This window comes from Peromyscus eremicus, chromosome 3 (genome assembly GCF_949786415.1).
Source record: "Peromyscus eremicus chromosome 3, PerEre_H2_v1, whole genome shotgun sequence".
Taxonomy (NCBI): domain Eukaryota; kingdom Metazoa; phylum Chordata; class Mammalia; order Rodentia; family Cricetidae; genus Peromyscus; species Peromyscus eremicus.
Window position 1 is genome coordinate 119,905,075 of NC_081418.1, and position 26,192 is coordinate 119,931,266.

Below are 26,192 nucleotides of genomic sequence, written 5' to 3' on the forward strand. Positions count from 1 at the left end.
TGGAATTTTAAGGCCCATTCCACAAGATGGAATCCACAGCTGGCACTGTTACTGGGGCCAAGAATCTACATCTAGACAGGTCACAGGCCCTGGAGGAGAGCTACTATTATTGTTCTACTAGGTGGACACAGTGTCAGAATGACTCCTAATGTCTTACGGCTATACCCATAGGTTAATTCTTCTCTCAACCCTCAACAAATATGTTTTTCTTGCAAACAGAGAACCACAATTGGCCAATAGGCAGAGAATAAGAGATTATCAAGTGCTCATCTCTAAAGAGAGCCAGAAAGATTGTAAAAGCCAGAGGTGGCAGGTGACCATAAGGAAACAGTATTTTCTGGACACAAGCAGATGCCCATTTGAACTCACAGGGATTGTGACAGCACAAACAAGACCTGGACAAGCTCTTACCAGACAAAATCCCAGCATGGAGTAGGAGGTTGGCACAGAGTCCCACTCTTAGCTGAGCAGCTACTGGCATTTGACACCTACTAGAGAGGAGAGTCAGGTTTTTTTTTAAGGGTATGAATTTAATGGTAGGTTGACCACTCTCTAAAGCAGGTCCCCCACCCAAAAGGAACACAAATTGTACTCAATGTGTTTAAAAATAAGTGAGAACATGAAGCTAGGTGGGTGTTGTGGAATATTATTTTAACGAGGCAAAGATGAGTTGCATTTGTTTATGCTGCATTTGTTTAATTATGTAAAGAGGTGTTGCTATTTCACCTTGCCTGCCTAAGGCACCTGATTGGTCTAATAAAAAGCTGAATGGCCAATAGCTGGGCAGCAAAGGGATAGGTGAGGCTGGTGGGCATAGGGAATAAGTGGTAGGGGGAATCAAGGCTTGAGAAAGAAGAGAACAAGGGAGAAAGAGAGAAAGAGAGAGAGATGCCTGGGCCAGTCAGCCAGATATGGAGAAAGCAGGAAAGTAGGACATACAGAAAGAAAGGAAGGTAAGAAGCCTCAAGGCAAAACATAGAGGAAGAGAAACAGGTTAATTTTAAGTTATAAGAGCTAGTGGGACAAGCATAAGATAAGGCTGAGCATTCATAACTAATATTAAGTCTCCGTGTCTTGATTTGGGAGCTGGTTGGTGGTCCCAGAAAGCCTGCTACAGATGGGTGGAGAGGTGGGGAGGGGAATCTGGGAGGAGTTGGGAGTGTGAATAGGATCAAAATACATTGCCAGAATTAATGAAAATATGCTTTTAAAGACAAAAGCCATATTTTGGCTCATGTTTTCAGAGGTGTTGCTTTGGAGTTGATGGTGAGTTTGAACACCATGGCACAGTATGGAGCAATGCTGCTCATCCCTAGAAACCAAAGAGAGCCAGGGGTTGGGTTCCTATATTTGCTTCAAGTACATGCCTCCATTAACCTAACTCCATTCTACTAGGTCCGGCTCTTAAAGCTTCTGCTACCTCTCAATTACGTAATGGCTGCCAACCAAGCATATGGCTTTTTTTTGGGGGGGGGGGGCAATAAAATCAAAGGCATAGCAGCCAGTGACAATACAGACTTACACACTTACCCCCATTCAGGAATCAACCTTTTAAAATCTGTTTATTATCTGTTTACCTCTCAATAAAAACAATTAAATGTTTGTTTGTTTTAAGAGGAGAGACTAAAGAGGGTGAACATAAACAGAATTAGTAGATGTGTTTTCCCTGATAGAGACCTCCATACTGTTGGATCCATCCATGACTTTTTTTTTAGACATCTTCCGCAGAAAACTCTGCCCTATATCTAAGGATGGTGGAGTCACTATACCCTACTTTACATGGTGCTGGAGACTGACTTAGTGATGGAATCCAGGGCTTTGTGCAAGCACTCTACTGACTTGAGCTACAATCCCAGTCCTTTATTTATATTTTTATAAGCAGCCTGAAAGATTTTCAAGAATGCAGAAACTACTCATCTCTTCTTATTTGGAGAGGAGGGACAAAGCAAACTGACAACATTCTCCCTAGAACAGAGCAAATTTTCAATTCCCAAATCAGGATCTATTGGTATGCTGCAAAATCGGCATGGCAATTCAAGACCAGAATATTCTCCCCAAAAAAAAAAAAAAATCAAGTAAATAGATTAGGAAATGCCAGACCATATGATAGGTATTTGTGAGACTTTTGTCTGCAAATGAATTGGCCTGGCTTCTTCCTCCTATGCACTTGTCGTAAAGTAAGCAATAAACTAAGCATGGAGGTGCACGCCTATAAACTCAGTACTGAGGAGAAAGAGGCAGGGGGATGGCACAGGAGAACAGACTGGACTGAGTTCCAGATCACCCTCCAGGTACATGGTGAGATCTTGGCTCAAAAAGGGAGTGGGCGGGGGAGCACCTATCTGTTACTGGACCTAATGGTGCACAGCTTTAATCCCAGCACTCTCAGGAAGCAGAGGCAGGCCGATCTCTATGAGCTCAAGGTCACCCTGGCCTACACTGGAAGTTCTAGACCAGCCAAGGGACCCTGTCTCAAAAGAGCAAAACAAAACTCTGGGTATTCATGATTATGGGTAGGAGCATAATGGTAGGTATGGCTGGCTCCTGCAAGTTGCAGCATTCCCTCAGATTGATTTTTTTTTTTTTTCTGTAAGAAGGAAGGGAAGGCTGGTGAGGCCCAGTAGGTAAACAAAAGGTCACATGTCCCAGAGTACAGAAACTTGAAGGATGCTTGAGTGCTTTTACTCAACAGTATAGAAAGGAGTAAACAATTGCTGGGGGTGGAGATTCTGACCGGCCAAACAGCTGACAGAAATATCTGACCCCTGAGCTGCCTGCAAACTGCACAGAGTTCCAGGGTTGCAAGTTTTCTGGGAGTCAGTGTCACCCAGTTTGGGGTGGGCTTTCCTGGGATGCAGCCACTTTGAGTCACCAAATTGGACATTGGTGCAGCTATTACTTTGGTCTTTAGCTCCCTTTCTGGGGTGAGTAGACACATGTCTCCAGAGGAAAAGTCCGTCACTCAACCGTAGCTGTTGCTATATACCAACTCAACTCTGGCTTAACTGTATTTAAGACATATGGATGCATACGTGTCTTAGGTCATGATAACATATATGTGAAATATGTATACATTGGAATGGAATATACATATTCCATTTGAGATAAGGTCTCACATATCTCAGGCTGGCTATGTACAGAAGATAAACTTGACTTTCTGATTGTTTTGTCCCCACTTCCCCAGAGCTGGGACCACATGTATATGCCACTATACCGAGTTTGTATGGTTCTGGGGATCAAGCCCATGCTAAGCAAGCAGTCCAACAACTGAACTACATGCCATTATGAAATGTATTTGTTACTGTGAACTGAAAAAAAAAAAGAAAGAGAGAGAGAAAAAGGAAAGAAAAGAAACCAGGCTCCATGAACAGGCAAAGTGTTATTTGTGTTGTCTAAGCAATTAAGAAATAGACTATCTCATCCCCCCTGTACAAAACTTATCACCTTTACACAATTATAAGAAACAAGTAGAAGGAAGGGACGCGAAAATGGCAAGATTATCCAGTGTTCAGTGTGAGACTGAACAATTCTGGAGGGTCTCTCCCACAGACTACAATGTGAATGGCTCCCCCTGGAGTTGAGCAGTACATAACCAGTACAGCTCCACAAGGCAGCTGTGTGAATAAGGCCCTTACGAAAACAAAACAAAACAAAACAACAAACCCACCCAAATATAACAAACAAACAAACAAAAACCCAGTATTAGTTATTTTGACTTAAGTCACCTTTCTCAAGCTTGATGATTACAATATAATTAAAAGTGTCATAATGCTTACTTTTTTTCCCTTTAAGACAGGATCTTTCTATGTACTCCTGGAACTCGCTATGTAGACCAGCAACAGAGATCCTCCTGCCTCTCTGCCTCCTTAGGCCTGGAATTAAAGGTGTGTACTACCACGCCAGATTATAATGCCTACTTTTAAATTGCAGAGTGAAATTCTCATATCTCAGTGTAATGTGATTTTCTAATCACCCTGAATGTTTAGAAACTCAACAATGTTATTTCAGATTTACTAATAAAGTCAATTTGTCACTGTATAACTTCAAAATTCAATAGAGAGTGTAGAGCTTTTGAAGTCTAACAAATTTGGGTTCTAATCCCCATATAATCCCAGACCATACAACCTAGGGTAGTTATTTAATATCCCTAAGCTTCAATTTCCCAAAGCATATGTTATATAGCCTTAGGACCTGGTCCAGTGCCTTGGAGTTCTCTCAATAAACACCTGCACTAAATGAATTGAGCTAACACGAATCAGCCTTGTAAGTTGGCAGTAACATACACCAAGTTCTTAGCCTATGGCCGAAGACTAGCGCACAGTAACTAAACAAGCATTCATAAAGGATCTGCAAAAGATGTCAAGCATCATCTGGTCGTCTCGGCTCACTAGTGCTATCCCACCCTTGGGAGTGCCTGTTGCTGGAGAATTTCTCTCCAGCTCCCGCCACCAAGTCCCGCCAGTCCCAGAGCCCACTTATAAAATAAACACACAGACTCTTACATTATTTAAACTGCTTGGCCATTAGCTCAGGCCTGTTATTGTCTAGCTCTTACTCTTATATTTAGCCCATTTCTATTAATCTTTACTTTGCCACGTGGCTCATGGCTTACCGGTACCTTACATCTTCCTTCTCCTGGCGGCGACTCCAGGCCGTCCCTCTCTTCCCTTCCTGTTCCCTCAATTCTCTTCTCTGTTAGTCCCGCCTATACTTCCTGCCTAGCCAATGGCCAATCAGTGATTTATTTACTGACCAATCAGCAACACATTTGACATACAGACCATCCCACAGCACTTCCCCTTTTCTTTTCTTAAAAAGGGAGGTTTTAACTTTAACATAGTAAAATTACATATAACAAAACAATTATCAAGCAAGAATTACAGTTACAATATTAAAGAAGAGATCCTATCTATCTTATATTTGTAAGTTTAAGGTTTTATATCTAACTTATCTTTTATTATAACTAAGGAAAATTGTAAGTATCTAGTCTTTAACCACATCAAAGACCTCAGAAGGATATATTACTACCTGAGAAATGGAGAAGGATATAAGCAACTTTTAGGAGTCTTGTAGGGTAGACAGAGACAGCTGGCAGCTTGGACAGTCATTCAAAGTTCTCTTGTAAAGTTGGGGCATCTGTCTTCAGCCCACAGGCCTAGAGTCTCTTATTCACTTTTCTCTGTGTCCTGTAGAATGTCTGGCAGTTTTCTCTGCAAAGCAGGAACCTGAAGGACCATTTTGTCAAGCAAAGTTCAGTGGTCACCTTTGTATGGGTCCTGCATGTCCAGTTGATCAGACAGTCCAGGCAAGAACAGTTTCTTGCCCAAATGGCTATTTTTGTCAAGGTGAAGATAAACTCCATATGGAGTGTCTTCGATGCCCATCCTCCTCTCTGAAGTAAATCGGTGCTGTCAGGAGCAGACATGTCTCACTGTCCAAAAAGTCTAAATTTTTAAAACATTTTAAATGCCATATTCTGTAGGTCTTTGAAGTGTTTGAAGACTACCTATCTATCTGAAATATAACTATGTATACCTAGAAGACTTAACTAACATGGCTACAAATATTATCATAGATGACTAACTATTAATCTATTTTTTAATTATCCATTACAATTTTAAATGAGTTACATAAACATAATACCTCAAACAAGAATAGAAATATATATATACAGTATAACAAAATTAAGTTTAAATTTGTATCAATAAACTAAAATCTATAGCAATGTAAAACATTTTAAACAAGTTGTTACTCTTTCAAAGTAGGTTCATTAATCTACCCTTTCATCCTATCATATCTAAACTATCCCCCTTTTTGTTTTAGAAAGAGATTGTATTTATAATCAACCTGATTTAAATAAAAATATTGTTTTTTCTCTGTCCCACACCAGAGGGCTCTTCTGATTTGGGACACAAGAATCTCTTAACCATTTTTTTTTTTTTTGAGCAATATGTCTGGGTTTAGAGGGGGAGTGAGCCAATTCCATCTCTAAAGCCAGCTTGGTATATTTGGGAATTTGGGCGTAGCTTCTCTTACTACTTCCTGCTGGAGGGGGGCACTGTATCTTCTGGAGACAGAAAGAAAATTTTAGGATCATGGAGTAGTCCGTGAGGCTGTATATCTGAGCCAGTTGACTTGAAACCATTCTGGATGTTGAATCATCTGGGCCATGGTGTCATTGGAGACCTTTCAGGGGGTCTTGGCTGGTCAAACCTGATGTATCTTAATCTGGAACAAATCCATAGTCTCTGGCTTTCTGTAGAAACAAGAGCAGAGACTCTTTTCCAAAGCAACATATCCTTATATCCAAATTTTGAAGTCAAGGTACCTTTAAAATATACATTTTGGCATAACTCAACAGCTTTTACAATCAAATGTTTTTCTGCAGTTACGAATATCAAAGAGAACATAATCCAGATTCTTTGTGTGGTAGCCATCTTTACGTGGCTTATTTTTTTATATTAGCGTGAGCCTATTGCTTTAAACTGCAGCCTTCTAAGCCTGAAATGGCGCAGTGGCTGCTGGCTCCGCCCACTTCAGCTTCCCAACATGGCGGCGGTCCGCTTTCCGCCAGCTCTGGGAGCCATAACTCTCAGAAATAGTGGGTCTACACTTTTACCAAAGTAGCGTGTAGCCCAGAAACCTCTTTTTTTGTTTTGTACTAGCAAAGGCTAAATTCACCACACAGTTTAATGTGCTACTTGCAGAGGCCTCATTCCCACCATACTGCAGGTCGAGAGCGCACGCTAGGAACCCGCCAGTAGCTCAAACCAGCAGCTGCCGCTCATTTGAGAGAGACAATTAGGAAGCTGTTTTTAGTTCCGTTTTAGAATCTTTTTTCTAAGTTTTTAGGTGGAAACTCTTGCCACCACGTTGGACGCCATTTGTTGCTGGAGAATTTCTCTCCAGCTCCCGCCACCAAGTCCCGCCAGTCCCAGAGCCCACTTATAAAATAAACACACAGACTCTTACATTATTTAAACTGCTTGGCCATTAGCTCAGGCCTGTTATTGTCTAGCTCTTACTCTTATATTTAGCCCATTTCTATTAATCTTTACTTTGCCACGTGGCTCATGGCTTACCGGTACCTTACATCTTCCTTCTCCTGGCGGCGGCTCCAGGCCATCCCTCTCTTCCCTTCCTGTTCCCTCAATTCTCTTCTCTGTTAGTCCCGCCTATACTTCCTGCCTAGCCAATGGCCAATCAGTGATTTATTTACTGACCAATCAGCAACACATTTGACATACAGACCATCCCACAGCAGTGCCTTTTTCCTGTCTTAATGAACTCTCTCTGTTCTTTAGAACAGATGACAGCCTGAAGCAGTGATACTCTTCGGGGTGGAAAGGTTCATACTGGGAGGAATCATTTTTCAAATGACTGTACACGGTACAAGAGAGAAACAACAGATTTCTCTTTTATATTGTTTTTTTGAGACAGGGTCTCATTAGCCCAAGCTAAAGTCTTATAAAAAAATATAATACATAAAAAAAGTTTTATGATCCTTCTGACTTTACCTCCCAAGTGTTGAGATCAGAAGCAAGTGGTGACAGACACCATGCCCAGTTTTATGCTCTGCTGGGGACAGAACCCAGGTTGTAGTACATGGCAAGCAAGCACTCTACCAACTGAGCTACACCACCAGCCCCTTAATATATTCTCTCTGCCTCTGTCTGTCTGTCTGTCTGTCTCTCTCCTCCCTCCCTCCCTCCCTTCCTTCCTTTCTCAGATTTTAAAAAGAAATCCAGACACAGCAGGATGGGGATAAGATTGAAATCTGAGAGTATATTTGGAACAAGTAAAAAGAAGGAATTAGTCTATGTCTATAATCCCTAGAACTCGGGAAACTGAGGCAAGAGGCTTTCCAGGTCAAGGCCTACCTGAGGTATGTAGGGAGACTGTAAATAATTTAAAAATTTTTTAAGTGAGCAATGCACACATTTTGTTATTTCCAACTACAGTGCAAGTAAAAAGGGAAATGTACCAATCACTCAAATAATTTTGAGGGTGATATTTTCCTCAGCCATAAACCAAGCAGGCAGAATTGCAGGGATTCATTCCTGGGCTGGGCTGGGGAGGGGGGGCGAAGACGGGGGTCGGGGGGGGGGACGACGACGGAAGGACGGGGACACAAGAGAGGACATATGCTCCTTCCTCTGACAGAGCTTATTTCCTGGTGGAACTATGGTTTTGAGGCAACCGTGACAACACTTCCCCCTTATTAGAGTCACCAGAAGGTCGCAGCCCCCCCCAACCCCCAGCCCGCCCCCAGCACATAGCCAAGCCTTAGCCTCTGGTCCTGCTGCCTACCTCCTGGCAGGAAGGTGGGGGCATTCTAGAGAGATTGATGATAACCGGCCAAATAACATCCGTCCAGGGAGGAGGGATGGATCTCTAAGCCTCAAAGTGAGGTCAGCCAGTGAACAGTTAGAAAAGCAATCATTTCTCACACTTGCTAATGGGTTTGACGCTTGTGAAACATAAACAGGAAGTGGGAGCTTGAGCGACCTGAAGGAAATGCACTCCTAGTTTGGTCAACATGTGAATCCCAGTTCTCCAGGTCGTCGGAATACTGCCAATTAAGACTGACCCCCCCCCAAAAAAAAAAAACTGCAGCCCATCCCAGCAGTGACCCCATTTCCCTCCAATTCCCCATCCAGGTCACCCCGCAGCGGGGTGACTGACCCAAGCACGATAGGGGAAGGTTAACAGTCATCTCTCAACTCTGAATTTGCAGGGCAGGGGAGTGCAGAGGTCAGTGAAATCCCCAGCCAGGCCTTATTTTAGTCATCAATTTCCACTGGCCCCTTGCTGTGTGTCAGCGGAGCTCACAGCGCTGCAGGTTCTGCGTTTCAGATGCTTTCCCAGCTCCGGGCTGTTAGAAGGTCAAAGAGACCTGACTTTTCTAAGGCAGGTGGGGGGGGGGCGGGCGGGCGGGCGGGAGAACTAAGCGAGATTGCAGAGAACTGGGGCTGGAACTACCCTTTGTGCCCCACTCACGGGCCTGTGAGCTAACCTCTATCACCTAAACGTTTGGGTTAGTATTAAATTAAAACCTCATCTTTTATTCTCTGCCAGTGGCCCCGATAGACTTTGTGCTGAAGGCAGTCTTCAGATTGGCCTCGTTGGCTCCTTCCCAAGGTCCCTGTAAATTCAAGGTCAAAGACCGTGTTTGATTCTCCACTGTCTCTAGCTGCGAGCACGATGCCTAACAATGGGAAAGGAAGGGGCTCAGTGAATGTGTACTTCATAAACGTGTAGATTTCACTGTGATAGGCCAAGAGAATTTTTTGGCTTTTTTCTCTCCCCCTTCTTTTTCCTCCTGCCCTGGAATAGACCGCAAACAGCGCCACCCAAGTTCCTGGTTAGCAGCGGGATCCCATGCAGGCTGGCAGCCCCTGTGCGCGGGGGGTCACAGCTAGGATGCGGGCGCAGAGAGGCTTGCAAGTGAGCCGAGCTACGGCCCGCGTCCGGGCCACGTGAAGCGTCACGCCCCGCGCTGCTGCAGGGCAGGCGCCGTCGCCGCGGTTGTGTAACGCTGCAGCCGGAGGGGAGGCGACCCGGACGCCTCTGCTCCGGAGGGGGCAGAGGAGGGAGGGAACGCCGGGCACTGTGCCCGGTATCTTTCTGTGCTTGACTAGCCAGGGTGGGTGGGGGCAGTGAGGCACCCCGAAAGGCGGGAGGAGATGGGTGCGCGCCAGTCGGGTGCCGGGCCACCCGCAGGCTGCGCCCCGGAGCTGAGCTCCCGGGAGAGTGAGGGGCCGGCGCAGCTCACACGGTCCACGGTCAGGTGCGCGCGGCGTGCTCGGCGGCGGCGGCCTCGGCTGCCCTAGCGCCTGGCCGCCTGCCCGCTTCCCATGGGGTGACATCCGCCCCGCCCTCGGTCCCTCCCCAAGGCGGGCAATTCCTGGACACTGGGCTGAGCGCTGGGGGGCTGGGAAGCGGGGACGGAAAGAAACCCCAGCCTCTGGGGAAGGCCAAGGGGGGGACGACGACTCCCTCCGCTGCGCACCGGTTCCTAGGAGCGGACCAGGCGGGGGAGGAGGAAGAGGGTTGGGCTGGAGCGACCGAGGGGATATTCCTCTCCCGGCTTGAGTCAGACGCGGGCGGATCCGTCCTCCCCCGTTCCCTCCCAGGAGACGGGAACTTACTTCATTTCCCTGGGGCAGGTTCGCCCACGTTACCAACCTCCCCCCCCCCCCCTCCCCGGTTCCTTCCAGCTTCCGTGCCCCCCACCCAGCTGGGCAGGACTTGGGCTGCGCTGCCACCCCCTCTTTCGGGGAAAGGAGGCCGCAGCCGCAGACACCTGGGGCCCGAGGTTCGGGGCGCGGGGTGGGGTGGGGGGGCACTTCGCAGCCGCCAGAGCGTTGTCCAACACGTGAGACTCATGTGATGAAGCCGGGGGAGGGCGGGCAGGTCGCTCCTTCCCTCCCCGGCAGCGGCCAGACGTGCTTGGAGTCACAGGGTAGAACACGTAGCTTCTACCCACCCACTCGCTCCCATTTAACCCAGCCCGCAGCCTCTCCTTACTCCTCGGCTCGTCCTCTCCAACACCCCCCCCCCCGCTCCGCCCTAAGCAACCCCCCTTCCCTCCCGCCTCCCCGCCCGCCCCACTTCTCATTCACTTGGCTCGCACGGCGCAGACAGCGCAGCGAGCATACACCGCCAGTCTGTGCGCAGAGCGGGAGCCAGAAGCCGCGGAGACACCCGGCCATGCACGCCCCCAACTAAACGACGCCTCAAAGCCGCGGCTCCTGGCAGCCCAGCGCATTGCAAGGGAGCTCAGGCTAGCTCAGAGGAACATACCCCTTGAGACCCTCGGATCCTCCCTTCCAGGGCAGTCCTCCCGCAGACGCTCTGCTAAGTGTAGACAGGAGCGCGCAGTGGCCCCGGCTCGCCGCATCATGGAGCGGATCCCCAGCGCGCAACCACCTCCTACCTGCCTGCCCAAAGCGCCAGGACTGGAGCACGGAGACCTGTCAGGGTAAGTGTGCACTGTGACCTCTTCAAGTCTCCGCTCCTAGCCTTGTGTTGTGAGCCGCTCTCAACTTGGGGCACCTCTGGGAACATAGGGGGTTCTTGCATCAATAGGGCGCCTGCAGCCAGTGCGCACTCGGGAGTCATGGCTCTTTCTGGCCCCTCTCCCTACAGGATGGATTTTGCCCACATGTACCAAGTGTACAAGTCCAGACGGGGGATAAAACGGAGCGAGGACAGCAAGGTAGGTGCATCCCTGGGGACCCCATTCCCTAGCCCCTCGCGTGCGCTGAGTTTCCAAGAAAAGTTTGCTTGTTGGAGGTTGGCTGGGGGATTCAAGATGTGGTGAGCCCATTGTCACAACTGAGTGACTTGGGAAAGAGGGGGCAGAGAAGGTGATTCTGGGTGCGTCTCTGCGCCCTTGCAGGATTTTTTTCCCTGCTGCCGGGCGGGGAGGAAGGGAGGCTTCATGTTCCCTTCCCCGGGCACCCATCGCTTCCATGTACTCCTTGCAGGAAACTTACAAATTGCCGCATCGGCTGATTGAGAAAAAGAGACGTGACCGGATTAACGAGTGCATTGCCCAGTTGAAGGATCTCCTACCCGAACACCTCAAACTTACAGTAAGTGAGAAGCTGGCAGCGCTCCAACCCAGCTCTTCTGCCCAGAGGGCGGGTGGGGGTCACTCGCCGCCTGCAGGCGTCACGAGGAACTGCAGGCTAGACGGGCGGATCAAAGCTCCGGATAGCTCTGGGTTGGAGGGAGCCCATCCCCAGTTCAGTCCTTCCAGACAGAGGCAGAACCAAAACCCTCTGGGGCCCCTTTAAGTTGGCTCCAACACTAGCACAGCTTTCTTTTGGTGATTTTCACTGCCTAGTAGTTTTCCGGACTTAAAGGAGCATACCACACACACACACACATTAAGCCTTTTCCTTTCCCACCTTCCATCCATAAGAGGACAACCTTTAATGTGTGCTTTTTTCTTTCCATCATATCATTTAGTGGTAGCCAAAAACTTTCTAGCTTTTCCTTCGGGAAAAGTATTTGGAAAGGAAGAGGAAAAGCCTGCGTGAGCTGGAAGTTCTGAAAGGGTGTCAGGGAAACACACACACACACACACACACACACACACACACACACACACACAGAGAGAGAGAGAGAGAGCCTCCTGGTTGCCAGACACAGTAGACGTCCCTCCCTGGGTTGACACCACAGCAGAGAAATGTTATCTCTGGAGTCCCCCGAGGTAAGGTCAGGGCAGCTGCTGGAGAAATATATCTGTCAGCTCACTCCTGAGACTGTAATAGCTACCAAAATGCCTCCAAAGATAGATGACACGTGTTTGGTTTTTTTTTTTTAATCTGTTGATCATCTATATGTATATGTTAAAACATCTGCAAACTTTAAATTTAGTAAAGCAGGAAAGGCTCTTCCTGGGTTTATTGTTGTTTACACCCAGACATCACAAATAAGTGTCTGCAGGGACTTCTCTGACCTCATGGGTGACAGGAACTGTTTGTTTTCTCCCCCCCAGACTTTGGGTCACTTGGAGAAAGCAGTGGTCCTGGAGCTTACCTTGAAGCACGTAAAAGCATTGACAAATCTGATTGATCAGCAGCAACAAAAAATCATTGCCCTGCAGAGCGGATTGCAAGCTGGTGAGTGCTGTGGTCTGATTAGCATCTCCCTAAGAGCTCAGCACAAGTAGAGCCCTGGGCACACTGGCTTCTGACCCTCCCGTCTCCATTCACTTTTGCACATTCTTTGGAGGAGATGCTTTTTTATTCTTTCCTAAAAGGTCATACTTTCCATTCGGAGTGCCGCTGTGTGCCACCTGGAGTGAGTACATATTAGCTCAGTGATGAAACGTCCCTGTGACATTTTGGCCCAAGAGTGTCTAGGTTCTGGGAGACTTCCCCATTCCCCTTTAAAATGCCAAGGCACCTATAATTTGCGTTGTGGGTGTTTTACAGTTGGTCTTCTGAGCCCTCCATCATGGGTGAAGAGAACACAGGCCTGCCCCCAGTGTTTCCCTGTTCCTTTGTTTCCTTGACTTTGGATGTGGGGTGCAGTCTTGGCAGGGGTGACAGCAGGTTTTTGGTTTTTTTTTCCCCCTGCATTTCATTGTGGTTCTCTGAATAGCCACTAGGTATCTTGACGAATTGCACAATCTAACGAAACCACTGGTTTCATCATTCATTTCTATGGAGTTTCAGAGACTCCGAGGCACCGTCTAACCGTCTCTCCCTTCCAGATCATACAGTCCAAGCCAGGGGGAATCCTTACACGTACCCCTCAGGCATTCTTCTCTGTCCTGGCCAAGGCCAATATGAGAATCACAAATAACCAAGCCCTGTGTCTGCCAGTTTTCTTTCTGAAAATAGAAAGTTGATCAGAACTGATCTCTAGGGCAGTCATGGCTACAGTATATGGAAAAGACTTACAAATAAAGAGCCCAGTTAAAGTTCACAGGGGGAATGCAACTGTTTGTTTAATAGGTTGGGGTTTTATGTGTACGGAAGTTGTTGGTTTTAATTTTGTGGGGTTTTTTGTTGGTGTTCAGCTATGTTCTTGTTTTGAGACGAGGTCTCAATCTGTAGTCCTGGCTTTCCTAAAACTCAGAAGCTATCCTCCAGCCTCAACCTCCCAAGTGGTGGGATTACAGGTGTGAGCTACAACTTTTACGGGCACAGTGATGCATGCCTGTAGTCCTAGCACTTGAGAGGCAGAGGCAGAGCCCCATAAGTTCAAGGCCAGCCTGTTTTGCATAGTGAATTCTAAGCCATTTAAGACTAAATAGGAAGACCCTGTCTTTAAAAAAAAAGGGGGGGTGTTTTTTTAGGTGGTATTGTTTCTATACTGTTTATGACGGTCTGGCTTTCTGCGTTCATGAGACTGTTGCTATGCCAATTGACTGGAGATGGGTGTGGTAGCTTAGACTTGTAGTCTCAGCACTCTGAAAGTCGAGATAGGCTCAATGTGAGTTCAAGGCCAGCCTGGATTGCAGAGTAAACCCCACATCGATCTAGGATAGAATGAAGAGACTGCCTCATTAAAAAAAAAAAAGAAAGAAAGAAAGAAAAAGAAAAGGAAAAAAAGTATGATTGTTGAACGTATAAATACACTAGCATGTTCATATTTTTGTGTCACAAGAAAAACTGCAGATACTAACCTACAAGTCAACAAGAGTAGAAGTAATTTGGTCTATTTCTCGGGGATACTATAAAGGCATTCAAAGTCCTATTTGGGGACAGTGGAATGTACGTAACCTAGTGATACACCATTGTGCTTAGTGTCAAAGCCCAAGCATAAAAGAAAAAAAAAAATCTGTCTCTAAGTGGTAGGAATATGTTGATTTTATTCTTTGTACTTTTCAGTATGATTCTATAGACCTATTACTTTTGGAGCTGGAAATGCAAATTGACTGACAATTTTTTTTTAACAACAACAACAAAAAAAAAAACCCTGATGTACCACACAACCTTCTAAAATCCTTCTTTCTGGGTCTTTTTGTCCAGGTGAGCTGTCAGGAAGAAATATCGAAGCAGGACAAGAAATGTTCTGCTCAGGTTTCCAGACGTGTGCCCGGGAGGTGCTTCAGTACCTGACCAAGCATGAGAACACTCGGGACCTGAAGTCTTCCCAGCTTGTCACTCATCTCCACCGCGTGGTCTCCGAGCTGCTGCAGGGTGGTACTTCCCGGAAACCATCGGACTCGGCTCCCAAAGCCATGGACTTCAAAGAGAAACCCAGCTTCCTGGCCAAGGGATCAGAAGGGCCTGGGAAAAACTGTGTGCCAGTCATCCAGCGGACTTTTGCCCCCTCGGGTGGGGAGCAGAGCGGAAGTGATACGGACACAGACAGCGGTTACGGAGGTGAATTGGAGAAGGGTGATTTGCGCAGTGAGCAGTCCTACTTCAAAAGTGATCATGGTCGCAGGTTCACCATGGGAGAACGAGTCAGCACGATTAAGCAAGAATCTGAAGAGCCCCCCACCAAAAAGAGCCGAATGCAGCTCTCAGATGAGGAGGGCCACTTCACTGGCAGTGACCTGATGGGTACCCCATTTCTGGGCCCCCACCCACATCAGCCTCCCTTTTGCCTGCCCTTCTATCTCATCCCACCTTCGGCAACTGCCTACCTGCCTATGCTGGAGAAATGCTGGTACCCCACCTCTGTACCGTTATTATACCCAGGCCTCAATACCTCTGCAGCAGCCCTCTCCAGCTTCATGAACCCAGACAAGATCCCGACTCCCTTGCTCCTGCCCCAGAGACTCCCTTCTCCCTTGGCACATTCGTCCCTTGACTCTTCGGCCTTGCTCCAGGCTCTGAAGCAGATCCCCCCTTTAAACTTAGAAACCAAAGACTAAACTCTCGAAAGAGATCTGCTGCTGCTTTGCTTTTCTTCCTCCCTGATTCCAAAACCACAAAGGTCGGCCCTCCATGCAGACCCACATAGGAGATTCAGAGTGTGTGTGTGTGTGTGTGTGTGTGTGTGTGTGTGTGTGTGTGTGTGTTTGTGTGTATAGGACATTAAGTTCCTTCTGACACAGGGAAGACACGAAAAGGATGACCTCACATCAGATGACAGGGCTGTGGCAGTTCTCTGGGCTTTTCCCTACCCAGAGAAGAGCCCCCTTTGATACAAATCAGTTGGATCTTCACAGGCTTCGAAAGGCTTGATCTCTGAGTCACTCTCCAGTTGGGGAGCTGGGTCTCTCTGTGGCTTTGAGAGAAGGTGCTTTCAAAAGAGGGCTTTCCAGAGCACAGCTCCCAGCCAGCTGTTAGGACCCCACCCTTCTCCCTTTATTGTCGAGGTGACTCACAGACTGACAGCGGTCACACGGAGGAGCTCTCGGCTAAGGTGGTGAGGTAGCCGACACTGGCATGTCACGGTAGTGGTTTGGGCAAATTTCTGCAGGTCTCCTCCCCCACCCCCGCCTCTGATGAATAAAGACAATGAATGCAGTTCCCTAACTCAGGCTTTTGTGGTGATTAGCTTGCTGAGGAACTGAAAAGGGCCCCCTTGGTACAAGCTGAGCTGCTAGGGAACCGAGGTGGACCAGACCGGTCCCAGACCCAATGGCACCTGTTTTCTAGGTCTTGCTTCTATGGTGAGCTGTCCAGGTCTCAGAGGTGGCAGATGCCCTAAGCATCCCAAAGTGTACAAAGCTAAATAATCAATTGCTCCACTTACTACTCAGCTAGACTCGGATTTCAAGCCCTCCTAAAGCTTTGAACCAAGCTTAGCTTCTCCAAGGCCTAGCAGAGCTTTGGCACCCCAAGATCCTTTCTCTAGGCTAATCCCTCTTGCCCGGCAGCATATGGAGTGTCCTTATTGCTAAAAAGGATTCTGTCTCCTTTAAGGAAGTTTTATTTTTGATCCAGAGTCCTTGTTTTCTTGACTTGCTCAGCCAGCCCTGCACCAGCTTCTCGAAATGCACTATGCTTGTGTTTTAACTTCTTTTCCCATTTTTATTTGGGCATAAAAAAAATCGTTGCCTTTATTTGTAAAGCTGTTATAAATATATATTATATAAATATATGACAAAGGAAAATGTTTCAGATGTCTATTTGTATAATTACTTGATCTACACAGTGAGAAAAATGAATGTATTCCTGTTTTTGAAGAGAAGAATAATTCTTTTTCTCTAGAGAGAGGAGAGGTTACAGTGTTTATATTTTGGAACCTTCCTGAAGGTGTGAAATTGTAAATATTTTTATCTAAGTAAATGTTAAGTAGTTGTTTTAAAAATACTTAATAAAATAATCTTTTTCCTGTGGAAGAGAAATGGTCTCCTTGGTTTTAAAAATAACTTCGTGTCATGGTTCTTCCTTCACCCTCTTGCCTGAAGACAGCGTCTACTTAATCTTGATATAATTGCATTCAGCTTTTCGTGTGCCTGGCATTATTAACATTATTTATTTATCCATCCATTCATTCATTCATTTATTTTGAGGCAGGGTCACATGTAGTAGCCCATGCTGGCACCCAATTTGCTATGTAGCCAAGGCTGGCCTTGACTGGATCTCCTTTCTCCACCTTCTAAATGCTAGGATCACGGCCAGGCTAGGCTTCCTGGAGCAGGAGAGGCATGTGCTCACCACACCTCATTTTATGTAGTGCTGGGGTTTGAACTTGGAGCCTCATACATCTTAGGCAAGCACTCTACCAACTGAGCCACATCCTCAGTCTTTATTATTTTTTAATGAATTCTTGTCAGGGATCTGCACTCACTCTATCCTTGTTTCCAGAGGTAAGTGACAACCACTTAACCCCTAAACAGCTTCAGAACTTGATGGGAAAATCTGAGTGTGGGCTCATGGACTGGAGTGTCCGGGGAGGCTGCTGTGGGGCTATGCACATTGGGAAATGATTTAATGGATTATTAAGCAATAATAATTGGCTGGAGATAGCACCTCTTTGCCAAGGCAGGCTAACGCTTTGAAATCTAGCAGGTTCTAATGGATTCCCCATCTCCTTCAATGCTGCTGAAGGCAACAGTCCATAATTATTTTCTATAGTCTTCCAACTTCCTCTCTGGGTGTGTGCGGGAATGAGTATCCGTGCTCTTATTTAAAAATAATAATTAGCTGGGAAATGATCCAGCTGAGTATTTTTGCTTTCTTCCCATCATCTTGATTTGTCCTGAGGTTTCCTGATGTACATAATCCAGGCCCCAGAGCATCTGAATCATCCAGAATAGTCTAGCTGTCTGGAGGACTCCCCTACGGGGAAGCCAACCCCAGGGGATTCTCAGCACCACCTGCAGGCACACAGGGCCTTTCAAGTGTCACCTTCTCTGACTCCTGGGGGTCTGAAAATGAAAGTGAGTGTTCAGTGTAGTAGTCAGTGCTGGATGAAAGGGCATAACTGTCCCCAAGCCACACAGTGCTGGGGCAGGAGCCTGGACCTGGGGGACGAGGCCTCAAGAGGCAGGAGTCCGATCAAGCCCCTCTTAGGCCTGCTCTGGCTAGGATTCTCACACTAACCTGTGGCTCAGATGGTCCCTGAGTCCTGCTTTAGGTAGTCTGCCCTTGCAGCCCCCCTGCCTGCTAAACCCACCCCCCAACTCCCTCCCAAGCTATGACTCAAGGAGTAGCTGTGGACAGCAGGAAGTGGTGCGAGCACCCTGAACTAAGAATAGATTTGAGGGTTGCACAGGCCGACAACCCAGAACGTCTCTTCTAGAGCCTGCCACGTGAAGCCCCCCCACCCCCAACCCCGCCCGCCCCCCAGAGGCGCAGCTGCCCGTCTGTTTTTCTGCCTCCAGAGTGTCCTGAACTTTTTCTAAGCAGGGTTTCAGGAGCCGATCCAAGGGTGTTCAGGAAGGTGTGTGAAGTGGCTCACATCCCAGCCTTCAGCCCAGTTGGGGACAAAGAAGGCCTCTGTTGAAAAGGGGGGTGTGTGTGTGTGTATGTGTGGAGCCGTGAGGGGTGAAGCATGGACTCTGGGGCCAAGGAGCTCAGAGGCCTGGGATCTGGCCGCCTTCAGACAGGGCGTGCTCGGCGGCGGGGCTGCCGGGATGGTCTCACCCAGCGCTGACCTGCCGCGCCTGTTGACACGACGTCACGTTTCCGACTGGAGCCTTTCATGTGCGGCCCGCGGCTAAATGCGGCTGCCGGTTCCTGGAAGCAGACGTGCCTGGCACGGCGTCAGCAGAAACCCGATCCCCGGGGAAGCTTGGCAAGGCTTCGGGATCGCTCGCTCGGTCCCCAGAAATAGGGCCTGGCTGCGGGCAAGGCCGCGGCCCCCTGGTGCGCAGCGGGACGGAATCCGAGGGCAGGGATGGGGAGGGAGGGAGCGCTGGGTGGGGCAGGAGCTGGTTTTGGGCAGAGCTTTGGATCCCGGGCCTAATTAACACGGATCGACAAGCTTCCCACGGCTCATCCCTCACTAATGCAGCCCTCACAACCCAGAAGCCATAATAATAATAATAATACATAAAAGCAGGCTCAGAGAAGGGAGGTGACTTGCCCCTGGTCATCTAGCTTCAGAGTGGGGTCGTGGTTCTGGGGGCTTTGTGGAACTGTTACGGAGAATCAAGAAAACAGCTTTCACAGAGCCTACTCCTGGAATCACCGCTGTAGCATTTAATATTTGCTAGGCAGGCACTCCTCAGAGCACTCCCCATACAAGGACACAATGATCACAACATTTGCACGTAGTGGGTACAATTCCCATGATTCTGAGAATGAAATGAAGAGGCAGAGAAGTTAAGTACTTACTCAGAGTCACACAGCTCCAGTAGTAAACTGCAAATTAAACTTAAGCATTTAGGCTGTGGAGTCTATTGCTTAACTACAAAACTACCTTGTCCTTCTTGTTACATTAACAATAAAAAAAAATTAGTAAAAGTAGTGATAATCACAATCATTACATTATTTTGAATATTTTCCTTATTCTGGACTTTTATTAAACATTTTATGTGACTCTCTTTCTGGTTTTTGTTTTTTGAGACAGGGTCTCATGTAGCCCAGGCTGGCTCTAGCTCTCTATCCTCCTTGTAGCCAAGAATTTGTCAGCTCCTTGGTAACAGGATTAGAGTCACGTGCTGGCTGAATTCTACTTCTTATAGCAGCTGTGGAGAGTGGGCAATAATACGCCACTACCCCCACTTTTAAAATAAGGTGCCACTATGTAGCCCTGGCTGGCCTCAAACTCATGATCTTCCTGCCTCAACCTCTAAGTGCTGGGATTAGACTATGGCCACTATGCCCAGCTAAAGCAACTAAAGCAATTTTAAAATTGCATTTATTTATTTTTATTTACTTACTTACTATTTATATGGGCAAAGTATGTGTTATGGTGGGAGGTGTAATCAGAGGACACATTGTGGGAACTGGTTCTTTCCTTCCATCTTGTGAGTCCTGGGGATTGAACGTGGGTCATCAGCCTTGGCAGCAAATGCTTTAACCCACTGAGCCCTCTTGTAAAAAATTTTTTTCCCTTTTATTTTTACTTTATGTATCTGAATGTTCTGCCTGTGTATATGAATATGTATCACATGCATACCTAGTGCCTTGGAGGCCAGAAAAGGGCATCAGATCCCATAGGGCAGAAGTTATAGGTAGTTGTGAGCTGCCATTTAGGTGCTGGGAACAGAACCCTGGTCCTCTCAAAAAGCTGCCAGTACTCTTAACCACTGAGCCATCTCTGTAGTCCAATGGTTTTTTTTTTTTTGTTTGTTTGTTTGTTTGTTTGATTGGTTTTTGTTTTTAACATGCCTCTTTTACAAATGTCAAAGGTGGAGCTCAGAGGGAAGACGTGTTACCTGAGGTGATCCATTGTGCTAGGGACAAGCCACACTCTCAAGTTCAGGTTTACTTATTTGTTTGTTTGTTTGTTTGTTTGGTGTTTTGAGACAGGGTTTCTCTGTGTAGCCCTGGCTGTCCTGGAACTCATGCTGCAGACCAGGCTGTCCCTGAACTCAAAGATCCACCGGCCTCTGCCTCAGGAGTGCTGGGATCAAAGGCGTGCGCCACCGCTGACTAGCCAAATTTACTTCTAACTAGAGCTGCAACAGTGCTGATCTTTGACATGCAGTCTTTCTTTTCAGCTTCACAGAAGCCCTGTGGATGCCTATTGGGAGATTGAACTACCGAGCTCAGAGAAAGTCATTTGCCCAACACTTCATCCAATGCCTTACATTAAATGTCCTCCCACCCACGACTCCATCCCACGCCCAAGAACAGACTGTTGCCTGAAGAACTAAAGCACAGATTCACAGGGCTGTGCACACCTGTAATCCTAGCACTCAGTAGGTAGAGCCAGGAGGATTGGGAGTTCAAGGTCAACATCAGGACTTAGCAAGTTCTGGGTAGGTGATCCTCTCTAAAAAAACAAAAACAAAAACAATCAACAACAGTAAAGCATGGAACTGGAGGTACAGCTCAGTCCATAGACTACTTGCTTGGCTTATACAAGGTCCTGGATTCCATTTAAGGTACCACATAAATCTGTGTGGGGATATACAATTGTAATCCCAGCCCTCTTCTTGGAGGCAGAAGGATCAGATTAGGTTACCCTTGGCTACACAGAGAGTTCAAAGCCAGCCTGGCCACACATGACTCTGTCTTAAGCAGCAAGCAAGCTACAAACAAAAAACAAAAACAAACCCAGAACAACATACATACATAAATAAATAAATAAATAAATAAATAAATAAATAAATAAATAAATAAATAAATAAATAAATAAATAAATATAAAAAGACCTGGCTGGGATCCTGAATCTGATAAAGGTTGGAGGCATCCCTCAGGAGAGGCAGCAGTCAACAGGCTACCGTCAGTGGCAAGGTGGTTATCCTGAGTGTGGAACTCTCTGGAAGGAAACTTCACTAGTCCAGAAAAAGCCCACAGAGGTGCCTGTCTCTCTTGGGCCGAGTCCATGCCGACTCATCCGTCTCTCACCCTTGGCTGTGGCTCTGGGGTCTGGCTGATGAGGGACAGCAAACGTGGAAGGCCACCGTATCAGGTTAGAGTCTGGAGGACGCCTGGGTATCTCCCGGACCCCTGGAGTCCCTGAAGGGCCCCCAAAGGAGACAGAACGTGTTGAGTTCCTTTGTGATTTCAGACAAAGACTATGTGTCTCCTGAGACCCAGTCTTCCCAGAGGAACCTGCAAGGCGAGAGGGAGGAAGGTTTTAGGCTTCTTGCTGCTTCCAAGGAGCAGCTCCCTCCTGTCCTGTACATAGCAGTAGTTTCCCGAAATAAGAATTCTAGTGGAAAACTATGGCTAAGGAGTTTGAAGGTCCCAGACTAGGCCCCTTCCCTCGGTCACCTAGGATTCTGAGGGAGCTCAACTGCACAGGCCATCCCTCCACCCACCCAGCTCCACTCCCTGTTTCTCCCCAGCCATCTGCCTGGCTGCCTACAGCCTGGGAACATGAGCGGCCGAGCCAGCCCCTTGGCAGTGGAAGTCCCGGTGTCCCTGTGGGGCCATCCTATCTTGTGATGGGACTGGCTGTGGGCCCAGACGGTGTCTTCTGTTAGAGACAGGCCCTCCCTTCCTGCGCGAGGAGCCTCAGCAAAGTAATGGAGGTGGGACATGAGGACAGGTACCAGGACTCTGAAGACAGGGTCAACCTCAGGCTGGCACCAAGGGCGTGTGACACCAGCTGCTGCTGCCCCCAGAGTCCCGCTCCTGCCTCCCCACCACACACACAGTTTTCAGGGGACAAGAGGAAGGAAACACATGCTTATTTGTTTGTTTAAAGAGAATTCTTTTAAAAGCCCAGTGTGGTGGCTCGTGCCTGTAATAAGCTCAGCACTTCTGAAGGTGAGGCAGGAGAATTGTTGAGGGTTTAAGGCCAGCCTGGGCTACAGAGTTAGACCCTGGTTCAAAAAAAAAAAAAAAAAAAATAATAAAAATAAAAAGAAGAAGAAGAAGAAGAAGAAGAAGAAGAAGAAGAAAAAGGACAATAAAAATAAAAAGGAGCCGGGCGGTGGTGGCGCATGCCTTTAATCCCAGCACTCGGGAGGCAGAGCCAGGCGGATCTCTGTGAGTTCGAGGCCATCCTGGGCTACCAAGTGAGTCCCAGGAAAGGCGCAAAGCTACACAGAGAAACCCTGTCTCGAAAAATCAAAAAAAAAAAAAAAAAAAAAAAGGAAATTTAAAAAAAAAAAAAAAGGAAATCAACCTTGAAGGAGTGGGGGGTGGGGCTGGCAATTATGCAAGGATTTTAGGACAGTGTTTCTCAACCTGAGGGTCGAATGACCCTTTCACAGGGGTCACCTATGACCATCAAAAAACACAGATATTTATATTACAATTCATAACAGTAGCAAATTTACAGTTATGAAGCAGCAGTGAAAATAATTTTGTGGTTGGGGGTCACCACAACATGAGGAACTGTATTAAAGGGTTGCAGCGTTAGGAAGGTTGAGAACCACTGCCTTAGGAGAACTCGTCAAAGAGAAAGATAAAAGAAACGAGAAAGAGGGAGGGAGGGAGGAAGAAAGAAAGAAAAGAAAGAGCCAAGGAACAAGCAGGCTGAGCTGTAGCTTAATTGGTAGAGATTTGCCCAGTGTGCACAAGACCCTGGGGTCTATTCACACACACCAAACCCAGGAATGGTGGCGGTTCCTCATGATCTCTGCACCAGGGGTAGAGGCAGGAGGCTTAGAAGTTTGAAATCACCCTCTGATACATTGCGGGTTTGAGGCCAACCTGGGCTACATGAGACCTGTCTCAGAGAGAGAGAGAGAGAGGAAGAGGTTTTAAGTATACCTCATATTTTGTATCTTTTTAGCCAGTGGACAGAAATAACAAAAATGGAAGCCATCCCGTTTAAAAGGTGCAAAGGACATGAGTAGAATTCCTCTAAAGGAGACACCCAAGTGGCCAGAGGGCATGAAAGGCTGCTCAACCTCATTAGTCATCCGGGAACTGCAACCCCAAACCACCACAGTGCATCACTTCACACCCACGAGGACAGCTATGACAACAACAACCATTTTCAAAAAATGAGAAAATAACAAGTGTTGTCGAGGAGGTGGAGAGATGATGGGAGGTTGCTGCAGAGAATGTAAGGTGGTGTAGCTGATGGGGAAAACAGCTTGCTCAAAAAGGTACAGAATTATCTTAATATACACAGTTCTTTTTGTGGTCCCGAAGGAATGAAAGCAGGGGTCCAAATAAATATATAGATGCAAATGCTCACAGCAGCATGTCTGCAAGGGTCGGCGTGAACAACCCAGTGTCTATATGCAGACGAAGGTATAAGTGAACTGAGGTGTAGGCATGCAGTGGAATAATGCTAAGTCACTAAAAGTAGTGAAGTGGGGTGTGTGAGACGACTCGGCGGGTAAGAGTTCTTGCTACCAAGCCTGATGACCTGAGTTTGATTCCTGGGATCAAAATAATGGGAGGGGAGAAACCGCCCATTCTAGTTGTCCTCTGATCTCCCACATATAAATAAAAAATAAATTTAGTAATTAAAAAAAAAAGTAAAGTAGTGGCACAGCAATAAGAGAGATGAACCCCACAAACATTACGTTTAGTAAAAACAAACCAGACACAGAAGCTCACATGTTAGGTGAAATCTTCAATATGAAATATATAGATTCGATAAAATCATAGAGGCAGAAAGCAGATTGGTGATTGCCAGGACCTGGGGGGTGGGGGCGTGAGTAGATGGCTTGGTGATTAAGAGTGATTGCTGCTCTTCCAGAGGATTGGAGTTCAATTCCCAGCTCCCACATGGTGGCTCACAAACTGCCTGTAGCCAGGCGGTGGTGGCGCACGCCTTTAACCCCAGCACTTGGGAGACAGAGCCAGGCGGATCTCTGTGAGTTCGAGGCCAGCCTGGGCTACAGAGCGAGTTCCAGGAAAGGCACCAAAGCTACACAGAGAAACCGTGTCTCAAAAAACCAACCAACCAAACAAACAAACAAACAAAGTGAGTTCCAGGACTGCCTCAAAGAAATCCTGTCCCGGAGGGGGCGGGATAGGAGACAAACCCCTACATACTATTTTACCTTCAAAATTGAACAGTCCTGGAAAGCAATTTATTTTATTCATTTGCTGAATAGAGTATGAATGGTTTGAAAAGTTTTTAATTTTACGTGTAGGAGTGTTTGTCTGTCTGTCTGTATGTGTGCCACCTGCATGCAGTGCCTGTAGATCTCAGAAGAAGGCGTCAGATTCCCTAGAACTGGAGTTACAGAAAGTTGTGATCCACCATGTGGGTGCTGGAAACTGAACCTGAGTCTTGTGCAAGAGCAGTCAGTTCTCTCAAGTTCGGATTCATCTCTCCAGCCCCTTGGTTTCAAATTTTCAAAACATGAAAAAAGAGTCCACCTGTTTTACAATCCTGTCTTCTACCCCCAGCAAACTCACCCACAAGTAGATGGGTAGGAATGTTTTAAGTTCTTTAGAGATTAATTATATGAAATCATACAAATATAAATGCAGGCGATTATTAGTCTCCTTTTCTTTCCACACAAAAATAGCATGCTATTCATGCTATTCCTCACTTCTAATTTAACTTAATGTCCACGTGGGAACTGATCCACATAAATACACACATGCTCAGTTCTCCCTTACAACTGTATGGTAATCGTAATTCATTACACAGATGTACTATCATTTGACTAGTTCCCTGTGAGCCATTTGTAGGTTCTCTCTCTCCCTCCCCCTCCTCGTGTGTGTGTGTGTGTGTGTGTGTGTGTGTGTGTGTGTGTGTTGCTGCTGCTGCTGCTGCTGCTGTTTTTTGAGACAGAATCTCATGTAGTCCTTGTCTAACCCTCCTATCTCTACCTCTCAAGTACTAACTAGGGTTACAGGTGTGTATCACCATGCCTGACATTATTATTTTTTTGATAGGGTCTCACTCTCATCAGGCTCTGAACTTGTGAACCTCCTGCCTACTTTTCCTGAGTCCTGGGATGCATGTACCACCATGATGCTTGGCTAAGGGCTGTTTTTGATGTTTTGCCATTACCAAAAGAGCTGCAATGAGTAATTGCATACAGACGCCACTTTGTAGGTGTATAACAATATTTATAGGGTACACTCCCTAGTGAGATTTCTTGGAAGGAAGTATGAGCATCTGGTCACACACACCTACACATGGCACCAACATCCCATCACTTAGGAGGCTGAGGCAGGAGGATTCTGAGTTTGAGGGAAGTCTGAGCCTACTTAGTAAGATCCTGTGTGAGACCCTGAAACACTGTGTAAAAATATTTCTTTTATACCCCCTTATCTATCTATCTATCTATCTATCTATCTATCTATCTATCTATCCATCCATCCATCCATCCATCCATCCACCCACCCACCCACCCACCCATCCATCCATCCATCCATCCATCCATCTATCTACCTACCTACCTATCTGCCATCTATCTGTCTATCTGTCACCTATCTCTGTGTGCACACTCATATGTGTTAGTACAGGTATACATGTACTAGTATGTGGAGATCAGAGGACAGCCTTGGGTATTATTCTTGCCTTCTGCTTCATTTGAGGCAGGGTCTCTGTAGCTTGCTGATGCACATGACTAACTGACCCTCAAGCTTCTAGGAATTCTCATGTCTCTCTCTTCCATCTTCCATTAGAAGCGCCAGGATTACAGATGTTCAGTATCTCATTCAGCTTCACACGGGTCCTGGAAATTCAAATTCCGGTCTTCATGTTGACATGGAAAGCATGTTGCCCACTGAGCTAGCTCCCCAGCCCTCCATTCATTCATTCATTCATTCATT

General features: G+C 46.9%; 1 protein-coding gene across 1 annotated transcript; it reads left to right on the forward strand.

Moving 5' to 3' along the window:
* Positions 1-10,596: 10,596 nt before the first annotated feature.
* Positions 10,597-16,743, forward strand: Bhlhe40 (basic helix-loop-helix family member e40). Its single transcript, XM_059258309.1, has 5 exons — positions 10,597-10,984; positions 11,152-11,221; positions 11,493-11,600; positions 12,512-12,635; positions 14,496-16,743. The coding sequence occupies exons 1-5, from the start codon at positions 10,905-10,907 to the stop codon at positions 15,347-15,349; spliced, it is 1,236 nt and encodes a 411-aa protein (XP_059114292.1). The 5' UTR covers positions 10,597-10,904; the 3' UTR covers positions 15,350-16,743.
* The last annotated feature ends 9,449 nt before the right edge of the window (positions 16,744-26,192 follow it).